This window comes from Diabrotica virgifera, chromosome 2 (assembly GCF_917563875.1).
Source record: "Diabrotica virgifera virgifera chromosome 2, PGI_DIABVI_V3a".
Taxonomy (NCBI): Eukaryota; Metazoa; Arthropoda; class Insecta; order Coleoptera; family Chrysomelidae; genus Diabrotica; species Diabrotica virgifera.
Genome location: NC_065444.1, coordinates 85,950,792 through 85,968,105, shown reverse-complemented (window position 1 = coordinate 85,968,105; position 17,314 = coordinate 85,950,792). Strand labels below are relative to the sequence as shown.

The 17,314-nt window shown below is 33.7% G+C and overlaps 1 protein-coding gene across 1 annotated transcript in view; it reads right to left on the bottom strand.

The window, feature by feature from the left end:
• The window catches only part of LOC114329743 (ubiquitin conjugation factor E4 B), a 100,450-nt gene that overhangs the window by 30,549 nt on the left and 52,587 nt on the right, over positions 1-17,314 (bottom strand). Inside the window, exons 7-9 of the mRNA XM_028278938.2 lie at positions 14,277-14,523; positions 10,195-10,416; positions 8,872-9,185 (exon numbers count right to left, since the gene is read on the bottom strand). Of these exons, the coding sequence (XP_028134739.2) occupies positions 8,872-9,185; positions 10,195-10,416; positions 14,277-14,523 (783 nt within the window). The remainder of the gene's footprint in view (positions 1-8,871; positions 9,186-10,194; positions 10,417-14,276; positions 14,524-17,314) is intronic.

The following is a 17,314-nucleotide window of genomic DNA, read 5'->3' as shown; positions in this document are numbered from 1 at the left end:
AATCCGTACGACACTGCAATTTTACAGTATTACAATATAAAAAGTAAGGTGTAAACTATTCAGTGATCGTAACTGTACCTACCCTGCTATAATACCAAAGTCGCGGTAGTGATATAAAACGGGAGACTATTATTATTAGTGCCTTTGCTTTAAAAATGTAGCTATGTAATTCTTTGACATCCATTTGGCCGTTTGCACCAACTGAACTTGCGATTTCTGAAAGTGAAAATTATAGCAACTGTAATTTTTATTTTACCGGTTAAGCAACTTTATCGGGGATCTAAAGATGAGCAAAAAATGGTAGTGAAACCACTCGTCCAATTTACTATTAAACTGATATAGATTCTGAAACATTCTAAAGGCAGTCGTCATTCTTTTTGAAACATGGGGATTTGTGAACAGACACAATTAGGCAATATGCAATGTTTTTCAAGTATGACTCAAGTGCATCTTTTCGTAAATATCTTTTACCACGAAGGATGCCCACAAAGTAATATTACAACAAAATGTATGTACAAGCTCAGTTCTTCTATCATAAAATTGCCAGGTAATCGCGCGAAAAATTTAATTTCTTACGAACTCCAACAGATGGCACACTAAAAGGGTCGATTTCTCATACCTGCGGTAATCTATGGTTCAGTTGAACCAGGTTCACCGGTGAACTTCGGTTTTGTTTGGAATGCATTTCTCATTGCACGTTCTACAGCTTTCGAGAAATTCCAATGGATGGCAAAAGGTAAAAAACTGTCGCCATTTTGAACTACCTTTTTTATACTGTTTTTGAATAAAGTTAAATTTAAGTATTTATAGTCAAATAGTCATTTTAATAATGATAAATAAATGTTATAACAACAAAAATAATGTTATCTTTTATCGTTAGGCTTAATATAATAAAATAGGATATATTTATATTATGACAGCGTTTCGTGTTAATACAACGCATGCGTAATCCATGAAATCATCTGAACTGGGTTCAGAAATCTTTGAATGGCCGAATTCCAGCGTTCAAGCATCGTTTAAGTTTAAACTGCCATCGGTTGAACGTGAATTGAGAAAGACGATTTTGACTTTAAACTGACGTTCACTAAAAGTTCAGGTTAAACTGGAGTTGAACTCGATACGAGAAATTGGCTCTAAAGGTTCGGCGGCATATTTTTTATTTAAAATGTAATACGAGAAAGAAAAAAATAACCTAACATGTTTTGAATAAATTTTAAGTTATACTGATTAAAGAAAAATACATCAGAATGGTTTAAAGGATAAAGTAATCAAGGAATAATTACATGGTAATTTTATAATTTATTTGAAATTTAAATTCAACAAATCTGGACGCGGCTTAACGATAAATTGTGAATAACACAACACAGGTCGTTGTATAGAGAAGGTTTAAAAAATTTAAAAAAATAAAATAAAACAAAAATTCTCAACTAAAATTTAAAAATAAAGTCGTGGGCCCTTGATAGTAGAGTTATGAACACTTCTGTTATTAATGACAGCGTGACATCGCTCTAGCATACTTATTATCAAACTGTCAATATCGTCTTGCTCAGTTTGTTGCCATTACTCTTGCATACAGTTTAGCAGCTCTTCTCTTGTCCGGAACACTAATCCTTGCTGTTGTACACGTCTTTTTAGCATATCCCAAACGTGCTCGATGGTAGGGATGGGAAAAACCTACCGGTTTTAACCTAAAACCGGTTTTTTTGCTTCGCAATAACCGGTTTTACCGGTTGTTTTTTTGTCCCGGTTATAACCGGTTTTTTCTTTTTAAAGTAAAAACCGGTTATTAGGTTTTTACGGTGATTAGGTTAGGTATTATTTTGGATCCCAATCATAATTATTATTCTCAAGTAATTATTCCAAACAAAACCATAATTCAAATTTTATTTTATAAATACAGAAGCAAACTGAAAGTTCAAACTCACATCAGCCAGAAACAATTAAGTTTTATTATAATATTTCGTTGAAAAGGTATTTGTAATCATAATATTTACATAAGAAGTGATCTGGTTGAAGTAGACGCAAACATCATCTATTTTTCACACTTGACTCTTGACATTGAAAGTGGGTGAATGACTTTTTCTGATTACCAAAAATAATGTTCTGACTATGAATATCGAATTACCGATTACGAATACGAATCTCCAAGGATTTCCCTACGTTTTCAAAACGATACACCCATACAGGAAGTATTAAATGAGTTAAAATGTACCTATTATACAAATACACAAACGTGTTAAAAGAAATACATGATAAATTTTTTTGATGGTAGTAAAATTAAAAGATAAATTGCATTATCCAATTTATTTTTAAGTAAAATATTTATGTTGATATTATTTTTTTTAAATCCCATTTTAGTGCAGTCACTGAAGGTAGATATGAGCTATTACCTCCGATTTCGTTGAACCTCCATCGATTTGCATGAAAATTGGTGAGTGGTTAGAGGATATCTCAAAGAACAAAGGTGACATGGTGCCAACTTGCGCTTTAACCCTGGGGGTAGATGCCACCCCTCCCCGGGGGTGAAAATTGTTTGATTAAAAATAACCCCACAATTCGATAGAGGGACAAATTATAATCAAAATTTGTTATATAAAGTTATTAAAATAAATCAAAACTTTTTGAGTTATTAAAGATCAAAGATTTTAATTTTTCGTGAGAAAAATGCATGTTTTTAACCGATTTTTTATAAATAACTAAAAAACTATAAGTTTTTACAAAAAAGTTATTATTATTAATTATTTATATGGGAAATAAGCCACAATTAAAATGAAAAAAATAATTTTATTAACGTTTCGACGCCCAAATCGGGTGCCGTTGTCAAAATACAAAATATTACTAAAATAAACAAAAGAGTTGTTGCTAAGCAAAAAAATTCTTCTAATAATTTATTTAATCTCACTCATTTATATTGGCAATTCAGGCATATATTATACATTTTAAAGTAGAAGACTTTAAAATGATATTGCCAATATTTATGAGTTTTACTATGTGATTTATTTATTTATTTACCTTGTGATTTACTATGAAGTCTTACTTGTCTTTTTAAAGACAGATCACATGCTATAATTTTTTATGACGGATATTCTTGAGTTGGGGTTGATTTCATGTAATCGAATGAACTATCTTTCAGTAAGTCGTCCCAGGAACGCAACTCATAAATATTGGCAATATCATTTTAAAGTCTTCTACTTTAAAATGTATAATATATGTCTGAATTGCCAATATAAATGAGTGAGATTAAATAAATTATTAGAAGAATTTTTTTGCTTAGCAACAGCTCTTTTGTTTATTTTAGTAATATTTTGTATTTTGACAACGGCACCCGATTTGGGCGTCGAAACGTTAATAAAATTATTTTTTTCATTTTAATTGTGGCTTATTTCCCTTATAAATAATTAATCATAAAAATGCCACAAGGAAATAGCTTCAGAACAACATAAAGTTATTATTATCAAAATTGAGGCTAATAAAAAGTCAAATAAACTCCTTACTAGAAAAACCTTTCAATGTTAACTAAAAGTGAGTTATAGGTAATTGAATGTATATTTCTTTCGTCGAGTACCCAAATCTAAGTATTCAAGCTTAAATACCGGGAAAATGATGCATTTTATAACATAAACTTATTAAACATTTGTCAAAGTTCATAGAAATATCTATAAAATAAGCTCTCGAACAAGTTGATAGCATTAAAATTTATGCAATAAAAAATATTTCAAAATGTATCTTTTGAAAATTTTTCCAAAAAATGTTATTATTTTTTTGTAAATAACTCCGTTAATTATTAAGACATCAGGTTCACCTAAAAACTAATTAAAAGTTGATTCCGAGAGCTATTAAAAAACGTCGAAATTAGTCTTCTAAACCTCTTAGTTTTTTAAAAATAAAAGGTTAAATGGCCCCGGTTACATGGTTCTCGCAGCAAAATTGAAATTTTAAACGTTTCTATCTCGGTTATTTTTTACTCTACGGAAATAGCAAAATCGGTAAAGTATTTGGAACAGAAAAAATTAAAATTTAGTTATATATCATTTTTTACGTATATTGAGTATTTTTGGAGTTATTATCAAAAGAAAATGAAAAATACGATAATTTTAAAAACACTGATTTTTTTAAATTATATCTTTTTTTCAAAAATATGTATTCTAAACCGGTCAAGATTGTTGAAATCATTAACTATGTTAACCTAAAGAAATTCTTGTGAGGATTACTACAAATTTTAATTTTTGTAGAAATGGCGTATGTTTTATTTTTCACTTTTTCCTAAAAAAATCGAAAGGGTTCTCTTATTTTTATCATAATTTGCTTAATTTTGATGCTATTAACTTCTACTTGAGCTCATTTGATAGGTATTCCGAAGTACTTTGACAAGTGCTTTACAAGTAGTATATTCTATAAAATGCATCGTTTTCCCGTCATGTAAGCTTGAATACTTAGATTTGAGTACTCGCCGAAAAAAATATACATTCAATTACCCATAACTCACTTTGAAATAACATTAGTTTAGTTCTTTAAGTGGGGAGTGTATTAAATTTTTTATTATCTTTAATTTTGATAATAATAGCTTTTTTACAAAAGCTTCCAGTTTTTGAGAGTAATACGTGAAAAACAGCTTTAAAACATGCCCTTTTTTAAGAAAAAATAAAATCTTTGATATTTAATAACTCAAGAAGTATTGATTTATGTTAATAACTTTATATAACAACTTTTGCTTAGAAGTTGCCCCTCTATCGATTTCTGGTATTATTTTTAATAAAAAAAATTTCACCCCCGAGAAGGGGTGGTATCCACCCCCAGGGTAAAAGCGCAAGTTGGCATCATGTCACCTTTGTTCCTTGAAGTATCTTCTAACTACTCACCAATTTTCATGAAAATCGATGAAGGTTCAACGAAATCGGAGGTGAAAACCAGTGACTCCACTAAATCATGACATCGCTGTAACTCTTTTTAAACTGTAGTAAATTGAATATAGATTAAGAAAATGTTTATTGGGATACCAATAACTCCTATATTAGAAGTTGAAATAGGGATGCACGGACTTAAAATGAAAACTAAGTGAAAAACTTTGTTAATGTTCGTTTGCAAACATGATTTTGTCAACAATATCACAATTACGACCAACACCCCTGGAGTGTAGAATGAGTTGTTAAAATACCGAAATTGCACGTAAATATGTATCAAATATATAATCGAATACTGAACTGTAGTGATAGTTCGCCTCCACGTGGTGCACCCTGGGTAACGCTAAATGGTCTATCAATTTTTGGACGCCAAACTAGCCACTGAACTCTCCTGGCAACCAGTACGATAAAGAAAAGTAAGAAAAGGAATCTCCATATAGAAATATGGAAAACTACAAAGGTGTTTATCAACACCATTCGACGAGACATATCGTACCAACCCTCCGTATATGTCAAATAACCATAGAGGGAATTAGTAGATCAAAATCTGAATTTCTTTCAAAATTACTAATTGAAAATAACGTTGACCTCATAGCCATTCAAGAAACTCACGCACCATCAGAAACCGAGCTTCTTAAGAGGGGTAAAATTCCGGGATATAGTATGATTGAAGCCACTTACAACAATGTTTACGGCACTGCAACTTACGTATACAACAGTATACAAAATTCCAAGGTGACGGATTGCAGCTGCGAAAATAGTGTATCCATAATCTGTACAGAAGTGAATGGCATAACCATAAAGGACATCTACAAACCACCATTAACTAAATGGCCAATAAATGTAACCAAAGCTGTGGACAACCAACCTACAGTTTACATTGGGGACTTTAACAGTCACCATAACAAATGGGGATATGAAAACAATGATGAAAATGGGGAGAAACTCCTGGAGTGGACTGAAGAAAACAATATTCACCTTATCCATAGTCTAAAAGATAGAACTACATACTTTCTTTTCTAGAAGATGGCGCAAAGGCTACAACCCCCATCTAGTGTTGGAAAATTCTCGAGAATGAAAAATCGGAGAATATTCCCGAGAATATTCTCGCCATGGAGAATTTTCTCACAATTAACCTTATGACGCGCTTATGGATATTGTTAAAGATGAAATGGGTATTAAAAATCTTAAATTATATACAAAATTATGAGACGAAACAACAGTGTTCTTTATATATAAGAAAATATAAAAACAACAGAAAACAAAATTTATTTGACAAAAAAAATGAAATTTTCTTAACAGCAAATACTGGATGTGGTGCGCTAATCTGAAAAAGATGAGGCCTCAGATTCAGAATCTATTTCTATCATTAGCTCATCCTGGTCATCTACATTCTGCACTTCAATGTACTGATGAGAAATTGTGGGATTTTGTTTTTCACTAGTTGCCAGCTCAGTCATGGATTGGTCTACGCCTAACAATTTTAAATTGTGAGCAATAAAAGTTATCTTATCAGCCCGTTCACCAGTAAGCCGGTTCTTTTAGAGGAGTGAATAAAACCATGAGTACTGAAACTTCTTTCAGTCGATGCACTGGATGAAGGCATGCTTACCGTCATTGGACGAACCTAACAACTGTGTTGGCTGAAAAGCAGTTGATGAATGTTTCTGTTGATCCTTTTCAAATAATTGTCTCGCTCCCACCGGACATTAACATATTTTACTAAATGTTTTGTCATTCTTGTTGCATTTTTCAAGTAATGACTATCACAAAATTTGCAAAAGTACTTGTTTTACCTTGCACACTCTCGCGAAGTTACTTCGGGAAAATTCACCGAAGTCCGAAGTACCTGTCACTACACACTAATTCTACTTCGCGAGGAACACATTCACGCCGGGCGATAAGGACTTCGGTTCCTTTGACTTGGTCTCAAAAACCGCCACAGAATGCAAGTAGGCCGAGATGCAGCAAAGTCGCATGAACAACCTGTCTACACTCTCGTACTCGCTGAACTTCGATCGACTTCGCGAGTACTATAGTGAGCGTTTTGGGTTTATTAGTAAATTATGCTTTACTTCGATCCATTCTAAAGATTTGCACGTTAATACTGCACTAAAACAATAAATACTGACACTGTAAACACCCTAGATAGTGGTTCATGGGATTCCCTAACCCCGGCTACTCAGATTTTCGGGGATTTGATCTAAAATCGCGTGAAAGCGAAAAAGCATTTCATGAGCGGAGCGGCAAGTAGGTGTTTGAGCTTCAAGAATAATAATGTTCGGGACACAAAAAATATACTAGGTGAATTGGCAAAAACAATATAGAAAATTCTCGAAAATAATTTTCTGCCCGAGAATATTCTCTTGAGAATATTCTCTTCTTACATCACTACCCCGATCTATGCTGGGTTTCGAGTAACTCACAGTTGCAACCACTCCCAAGCTTCCCAACTGTACTCCCTAGTTTCCCCGCAGCCAACTTCGACCTGTCATAATCGAAATAGGCATACAAATTCCTATCGTTGAATCCACGCCTAACCCCGTTGGAATTTTAACAAAGCAAATTGGCCCGAATACACCAAAGGGCTGGACACCTGCATTTGCTTCATTGATCCAAAGGCCAACAATTATCAGCGTTTTTTAGGAATAGTTATCTCTATCGCCAAAAAACATATCCCCCGAGGTTTCCGAAAGGAATACATCCCAGGCTTGACGGAAGAAAGCCAAAAACGATATGACGATTTTTTGAAATCAGAAGATCCCGAAATTGGTGACAACTTACTCAAGTCACTGGATTCAACTAGACTTACTAAATGGAAGTCTACCGTAGAACATATTGATTTCTCCCCCGAGAAATCCGTCGCTTATGCTGACGACCTGGCCATTGGCTTCCAAGATAACAGTAGCTGGAGAACGAGCTCTAAACGAGTACCTAACTACACTAAGTAACTACTTTAAGAACTGGCGCTTACGTCCTAACACAAGCAAAACTGAAACCTGTCTTTTTCACCTGTCGAATCAACTTTCGGGCGATACTCTCAATGTAACTCTAAATGATACAGCTATCAAACATAACAACAACCCCAAATGTCTGCTAGGCACTTGAGAGAACACTCAAGCCGCACTCAAACGCAGCCGGTAAACTGAGAACAAGAAACAATATAATAACAAAACTTACTGAAACAACTTGGGGTTCTTCTGCAGATACTCTTCGGACCTCTGCTCTAGCTTTGGTTTTTTCAGTCGCAGAATAAAAATATTGTGCACCAGTATGGCTAAATAGTGCACATACAAACAAAATTAATGTCCAACTTAATCAAACCATGAGAATATGAGGAACAATAAAATCAACCCCAGTGAGATGGCTGCCTACTTTGAGCAATATTGCTCCACCACATCTACGCCATATAGCAGCATTAGTGAGAGAGTACCAGAAAATTGTAGCCAGCGTACAATTACCAATCAATCAAGACATACCAGACATCTCAATAGAGCACCAACGACTGAGATCTAGAAATCCTCCATCAGATCTACCCGAAAAATTGGCGATTCCTTTGATATAAAAAGGCAATGGTCCACAAGGTGGATGCCAACAATAGCAGCAGACTATATTCAGATATCCACCCCAACTCAGGGTTTCATCGGATCAAATCTGCCCCGGTCCACCCTACGTACCGGACACGGTAAATGTGCTGATTCTCTGTTCAAATGGGGTCCACAGTGCGATTGCGGATCACCTCGACAGACCATAAGCCATTGTTTTTCAGATTGCCTAAATCTTGCCTACCGTGGAAACCTCCAGGTCTTTGTAGAATGCTCCCCAGAAGCAAATATGAATGGCTATGTAAAATGGACATTAATATTTAGGTTAATTCATTGAATTTTAGTGTTTGAATAATATATTATATTTGTGTATTTATCGTACTGTGAAAGTCCATACGCTAAATAAAATAAAATCGAATACTTACTTTTAATAATTAAACTAATGTGATACCGTATGGAAAACTTATCGTAAAACTCAGAACTGGACCCTGTAGTTTCCACTTCCGTGTAGAACTTCATCAGCGAACTAGGCAGAATAGTCTGCGAGATATGGTGGTTCATAAGGCGAGAGTATATGAGTTCGCATCTAGGCTGAATTGAAGGAAGGATCACAAATACTACTTCAACTAGTTTGGCAACTAAATAGGGGTTCTTAACCATATTGGAAGAACATATAGTTACTAATAACCACGTGATCATACTATCTTCCATGTTATCAGCTATTACATTCGGGAAATATCTGCAAATACACAATAAATCACATAAATATATTAATGCTTGTAAAAATAATACAATGGGTATCAACGGTACTGGAACCATAAATTATAAGAAGACTAGGGGTAATCTAAAATTACAATTCCACTACCTGTCTATTTATCTAGGTAAAAATTTCATCGAATGTTGGATTCCTGTACTCAGATAGGAGCAAAACTAATAGAAAATTAAACAAAGCTTATATCTCAATTCGTTTCAGAGGTGACGATTATCCTCTTACGAACGTTTCACCCTCTTTACGGCCCATCATAGAGGATCTATGATCTATTGCGAATCGAAAAGAAAAGAAGTACTATCTGAGTACAGGAAAGCAACATTCAGAAATCAGAAAGCAGAAATCGACAGGTAGTGAAATGCAATTTTAGATTCCTCCTAGTCTTCTTCTAATTTATCGTTCGTTGGCTTTGCAAGTTTTAGAAAGCACGGATTTGGGTTGTTTACCAGAACTTGGTTCCGATTAGATCTTCAGATCTAAAACATCAAACTGTTTTAAGTAGATTGACTTAAATACTCGCTCTGCGAGCGAACTATTTGTATAATTCTGCCTATGGAGAAAGCTTATTTTCTTTTCGGTTCAGGGTAGACCATATAGAATCTCTGATGTGCCCTAAAGAGGGTGAAACTTGCATAAGAAAATGATGGTCACCTCTAAAACGAATTGAAATATAAGCTGCCTTTCATTTTCTATTAGTTTTACTTCTATCTGAGTACAGGGAACCAAGATCCGATGAAATTTCTACCTAGATAAATAGACAGGTAGTAGAATGCAATTTTAAGATTCCCCCTAGCGTCTTCTAATTTATCGTTCGTTTGCTTTGCAAGTTTTAGAAAGCACAAATTTGGGTTGTTTACCAGAACTTGGTTCCAGTAGAAGTCTTTAGATCTTTAGATCAGGATCTAAAACTGGTTTTATAGTCAAAATTGCACCAGTTTAAATCCTATTTTAAAAAATAATTAAAATAATTGTTACTTACTGTAATGCAAACAGAAGGAACTCCGCGATATCTTCCATGTACCATTCCGGCAACGAAGAAAATGCAGAAGATTCCGTGGGCAGTGGTAAATTCGGTACGGTACTACCGGGAGGCGAATTCGTCATCAGACTTAACAAATACTCGGAAACTGACGTATAAAATACTAACGATCGTCGAATTAGGTTTTTGTCTAATATTCCAGCATCGGCACATATTTTAGATCTGAAAGGAAATGTTCAATATTATTACACAAATTATATCATTATTAAATCGTTCGACAGTAAGACTTCACGTCAACTGTCAGTTGTCACACCTGTCATCTGTCAGTAAATTGTCAGTTGTCTTTAGAGCTACCATTTTTTATCATTCATACTTCATATCTTATAATTTCTTATGTAATTTGAAACAGAAAAATTCTTAATACAAATATAAATACAAAAAATCAAATTAAAATCGAAACAACTAATAGAACATCTGAGTTCCCTCTGTACTAGCTGACAATAGGTTTGTTCTAGCAAACAGTCAAACTAGTCAGAAACCGTCAGCAAACAGTTGGTCAGTGAGAGAACATATTGCAGTCCCGCAGTGCTATCCCCTCTACTCGCGCTGGTCGACTATTCGCTGATGGTTTCAAACCGTTTGAAACTGATGCTAAAACAAACCTATTAACAACAAAAGTATTGTAAATGAGAACGAAATAAGAAAAAAATAGCAGTTGTATATATCATAGTTGTTTGAATATGACAGAAATAATATTACCGAATTCTATCAAAGTTGTACTAACGACCCATCGGTACTTACCGGAGGGCCCGCAGACGTTCGGATTCAATTAGCGTCTCTTTGCAAAGACAATGACGTCGACTTTGCAAAGTAACAAGACACTTACTCAACACACACATTACACATTACACCTGAGTTATTGATAAGTTATACAATTACGTGGCTAAAGTCTAGTTCTAAACCAAGGCCAGAATCAGAGAGAAAAAAAAAACTAACGACCCCGAAATTAAGAAATCAGAGGTAGAACACGCTACAAAAAATGCTAAAATTAGGAAAGCTTGTAGTTCAGATGATACATCAACTGAGTTGCTGAAGCTAAGAGATGCAGATAACATAAAAGTAGTACTGAAACTTTTTAAGGTACTAGTACACTTTAGAAGACCAAAAATAATCATTTTTTTCAAGAATTTTTTCTCAGAACCTTTATTCAAAATGAACATAAAACTTCTTACATATTAATATCTAACTCTTAGAGAGTACACGAAATCTATCTTTTTTCATTTATGCGCGTACACTAATACTGTAGAGGGCGCAAAAGTCGAGACCTCGGAAAATGATGGCTGACAGTTAATCTCAGGATTGGGATATCTGAAACAAAAAAATCGTACTGCATTTGAAAAAGGAAAGTTTCTTACGTGATAATTTGCCACAATTTGACCAAAAAAAAAAATTTTTTTTGACCATGTAAAACTGAAGAAGAACGGGCGATTTTTTCACAAATTTTTTTCAAATTTCCGTAAAATCTTTATGCGGAATTTTTCACTAACGGTGGTAAATTGTCACGTAAGAAACCTTCCTTTTTTAAACGCCGTACGATTTTTTTGTTCAGAGATCCCAATCCTGAGATTAACTGTCCGCCATCGGAACTACTTTTTTTCGAGGCCTTGACTTTGGCGCCCTCTACAATATTAGTGTACGTGCATAAATGAAAAAAGATAAATCTTTTGTATTCTCTAAGAGTTAGATACTAATATGTAAAAACTTTTATGTGCATTTTTAATAAAGGTTCTGAGAAAAACAATCTTGAAAAAATGCTTATTTTTGGTCTTCTAAAGTGTACTAATGTCTGTCCTACCTTGACTTTACAGTACACGAACATATGGCAATGCAATCCTTATGGATTTAATTTGCATAAATGGATTATAAAGCGTTTTTATGAAGAACATTTGTTCGGAACACACTGTAACTGTAATCGAACGAAGGTGCCATTATGGCATACATTGGTAACATTTATTTGACAGTTCCGATATTGACACTTCAGATTTGTTTTTATTCTTTACTATAAGTATTTGTTTTATTATATTTATTGTTTTTATTATTTACTTTAACGTAAGATTATAACTTAATTCTTGTTTTCTATTTCTAATGTTTTTATTTATTTACATTGAATATTAATTTGATTTGTTATATAATCCACTTCGCAATAATTATGTCAGCGGTTCCCAACCTTTTTTAGCTTGAGGCACACTAACTTTAAAAACTCGTTCAGCCACGGCACACTTAAGTAAATAATCTTTATAACGGGTATAATCATAATGTATTATTTTCTACGAGCGTGCAAAAATGTCTACTTTCGCGCACGCGTTTTAGTTTAGAAAGTTTCACTTTTCCGCACGCGTTTTACTTTTCCGCACGCGTGTAGATATTTTAATATGGCCTTAAAATAATTATAATACATGCAATAAACTAATATTTAGATATTATTTAGGTACTATTTTATTTCAAATGTATCTTATTGTGTTCCTGTTTTAATGAAATTAACGCGACAATTCGATGAAATAAAATTATTTTGACATAATATTCGAAAGTCAAATCGGTAGACAATAACAGTTATTTTGAATCATCGTCATGGAAACCAAGATAGTCGTCATGCTAACTAATTATATTGAAAGTTTGGTTTTGACAACCTTGTCAAAGAATTAATTTGTGTATGTATTTTCATATTAATTAAATTAATTAATTAAGATTTGGTCATTTTTTAAAGACTCGTAGAAAAAATATTGTTCCTAACTCTTGCAGAAAGTCTCTTTTCCGCACTCGACTGCTTGCTGAACTCCCGCTTCGCGTCGTTCGGCAAACTACAGTCGCGTGCGGAAAAGTATGACTTTCTGCACTTGCTAGGAAAATAACTATTATGTGATTTTTTTACTATGTTACTTTCTTTAAAAATATAATTTAAAACATAATTCATTGAGTTAATGCTGTGCTCATTATGGAAACTAATTAGGAAAATCAAGAAAACACAATTTTAATGCACTTACAAACATACAGTGATGAGGGCACTAATAACCGGCAACATGACGCAAAAGATGGAAAACACTTTTTGAAATCAAAAGAGATGAAACTAGTAGAGGTGGAAATTATCGATATAAGCGTACAAATTAACATTACATTACATAGTTTCCCACCTTTAGACGTCTGTGGCCATTGTCATACTCCTCCGATACGTCTAAAGGTGAGAAACTATGTCATGTAATGTTAATTTATACGTTTATATCGATAATGTCCACCTCTACTAGTTTCATCTCTTTTTACTTGAATGTATTATGTTTTTCATTTTTTCCGTTATTTTGCCGGTTATTAGCTCGCTTATCACTGTATATTTTGTGTTAAAAGAGACGAATTGACAATAAAAAATAATGGAGTATAAAACAGAATGTCCGTCTAATTAAAAATAGTGACACCATATCTAATGCGATGTTGTTTGTGCTTGGTGACCCTTCATTATTAAATCCTTTCTATGACAAAGTATGCCTACCTGTGTGGCTAAACAATACTATAATTGACAAGCGCAGAACAGAAGTTTTAATAAATGAAAAATAGTAGGTAAAAGTTATTATCACGGCGAATTAAAAAAGTAAATATTATTAAAAAAGATGGTAAAATTTCGCGGCACACCTACAGAGACTTCAGGGCACACCACTGTGCCGCGGCACACTGGTTGTGAACCTCTGAATTATGTGATCTATTTGATTTAAGATGGATTCAGGATTTTCTTATACTCTGGCAACTATGTCAACTTAGATCTCTGACATAGGTACAGTCGGAAAAATGAAAGAATACCCATGAACGATCATATCAATCACTTAGTTTGTATTTGCTGTCATTTTTTATAAATAACAAACGTTTGTTATAAAAAAAGACAGCAAATACAAAATAAGTGATTGATGTGATCGTTCATGGGTATTCTTTCATTTTTCCGACTGTAATGGCGTACAACGGTAAGTATATTAGACGGCCTGTACTTGAAAAAGAATAGAACATCCTCGAAAAGTTTAAAATAAAGCGCATATTTTACTTACTTGTTCAGTTTTTTCAACTGCTGTTTCCACCTCTTGATAAACTGCTTATTTCTATTGGCAAACGGCGTATTCCGCCATTGGGCCTCCGCTGCCACAGTCTCATCGAGTAACTTTTGAAGATCTTTAATGGCCCTTAGTCGTCGCTGGTATTTCTGCAGTGCAGGCATCAGTGACAAGTGGTGGCAGTGCAACGTTAGGAACCAACATATTGTTGAGAAATTGGGGGTTTGGTGTTCGTGGGTTTTGCCTGAAAAATCATATATTATAGCCCAGTCGGGTTAATAGTAGTGTAAATTTAAAATCTCGACTGAATTCGCCGTTGCGTTAGCCGCCATCTTGATTTTAAACGAGAACCGTTTTTACTCAATATCTCCGCCATTTTCAACTTTTCGACAAAAAGTGTAAGTAAAATTGTTGAAAATGTGATTTTCTATCATTTCTATTGTTACAATTTTTTCGTGTTGTCGATATTTTCCGATACTGGCGGAAAATAGTGACAGTTAGAGCATAATTATTGAATTATCTCGTTTATTATTAGTTTTACGACAAAAATGTTCCTATACAAAAATAGAGAGAATTAAATTCTACACAATTTTAATCTCTTTCATTCTTTTGCTAAAGTTAATATTTAAGGTAGTACGTATGCGATAATGGCGCGAACGTAAGACCTGATTGATTTTGTAGCAATTGTTTTTGTTCAATATCTACGCCATTATCAACTAAAATTGTTTCAAATATGATTTCCTACAATTTCTTTTTTACAATTTTTTTCATGCGGTTGATATTTTCCTAGTTAAGTGGGAAAATAGTAAAAAGTGGGGGGGAGCATAATTACTGAATTGAATCTTGTTTCCGAGCTGCCCCAAATTTTATAATTCTATCCTTTAGGGGAGATCAATAGTAGTGTACATTTAAAATCTCGACTGTATTCCGCGGTTGCATTAGCCGCCATAATGATTTTAAAGGAGAACCGTTGTTGCTTAATATCTCCGCCATTTTCAACTTTTCGACAAAAACGGTAGGAACTAAAATTGTTGGAAACGCAATTTCCTACAGTTTATTTTACACAATTTTTTTATGCGATCAATATTCTCCGAGTTAAGGGGGGAAATAGTGGAAGCGTAGGGGAAACACAATTATTGAATTGTCTCATTTATTATAAACTTCTCGGCATAATTGTACATAAACAAAAATAAAGAGAATTATATTTTATACAATTTTTTAAACATCCATTGAAACACCAACCAAACTAAGGACATAAAAGACATAAATAATAACTTATATTCATTAAGTTCTCTTAATTTTATTAATTAGGGTTTTATTGGCTAAATTTTACAACGAAAGGAAATAATTCCAAATAGAAATAAAAATCGTTGAAAAATTAGATATAGGTATATAAAACAGTTCTTTGTATAATTGGAGCAGGATTGTGATTGGATACCTACCTAAACAAAGCAGTAGAAAGCAGGAAGCACTCTTTTCGAGCTTCCGCATAAATAATACAAACAATTCCAAAAAGGTAAGATGGCGAATGGACATTGACTCCGAAGCCAATAATGCTCAAACACACACACACACACATTGGTTGAATATGTCTGTCGATAATTAAGTTTTATGTGTCAGCTAACATATTTTAATATTTCAAAAATTTTTGACTGTCACTAAAAACTGTCAATATTTTTCCCGATAACTCAAAAAATATCGACCGCACGAAAAAAATTATAATAAACGAAATTATAGAAAATCGCATTTTCAACAATTTTAGTTTCTACACTTTTTGTCGAAAACTTGAAAATAGCGGAGATATTGAGCAAAAACGGTTCTCGTTTAAAATCAAGATAGAACGCAACAGTCAAATTCAGTCGAGATTTTAAATTTATATTACTATTGACCCCCCCCTAAAGATAAGAAAAATAAAATTTGGGGCAGCTCGTAATACAAGGTCAAATGCTATCCCGATTGGGATAATATTCTAATGTTTATGTTAATCAAAACCTCGCCATCCAGTCGTCAGAGACAAAAATGCCACAGAACCTTTAAAAATTATACGGACAAACTGAATTTTGTTGAGAATGTCAATTTTGATACTTAAAACAGGATGCAAACAATTTGCCTTTTACCTTCGGACTTCCCTTAAAACCTTCCTCATAGCGAGGGGACGGAAAACATCGATGGGGGATTTATGTGCGGGAAAACCATCCCCGGGCTTTCCCCTAAAACCTCGAAATAATTTTGAACAAAAATGTTTCTTAGCTCTTTTTATGTAGAATGGAACGTTTTCTCAGAAACAACGCTTGAAGCAACCGGCGAATGTTAATCATGCGCGCTAAATAAATTTTTAAATAAAATTTGTATCAACTCGACGGTAAATATTTGATATCTTTATATCAGAGTGTCCTATCGGCAAAAATCGGCAATTCATTTTGCAGCAAAGGAAGTTTCTATGAAGCTGTTAAATAAATTAACTTTGCGCGACCTTTGCCATTTTTTTATGATTCTCACGAGACCAATAAAGTTTATCACATCCATTAAACGGTCGCTGTGGAATTTACATTTTTAGAGCCGGACAAGTGTGATAAAAAGTTCATAGGCTGACACATAGATGGCACTAATGGTATTAAAAATTCATGATTTTTAGTCAGCCCTAACCTTCACAAGATGCGTGTATAAATTTGATAGCTTTCTAACTACATAGTTTATGAGATATAACATTTAGAGTGAAGCCACTTGTGTTAGTTTAAAACAGAATTTCGTGTCGTAAGGGGATAGGCGCAAAATTTCGGCTCCAATGCTATTTAAATGCATTAAATTTTTTCGAATCCTGAGAAAACTAATAATAAGTATTTTTCAAAAATTTAAACGCAGAATAAAAGATTACGTTATTAGCGAGGGTAGAAAGTCCCTGAAAACTTCTATAAGCTGAGAAAATTTCATAAATTCGGCTTCGAATTACTTCCACAGCCATCTTATTTACCAGATATGGCTTCCAGCAACTATCACCTGTCCGTTGACCTCAAGAGAATGCTACCTATAAAGAA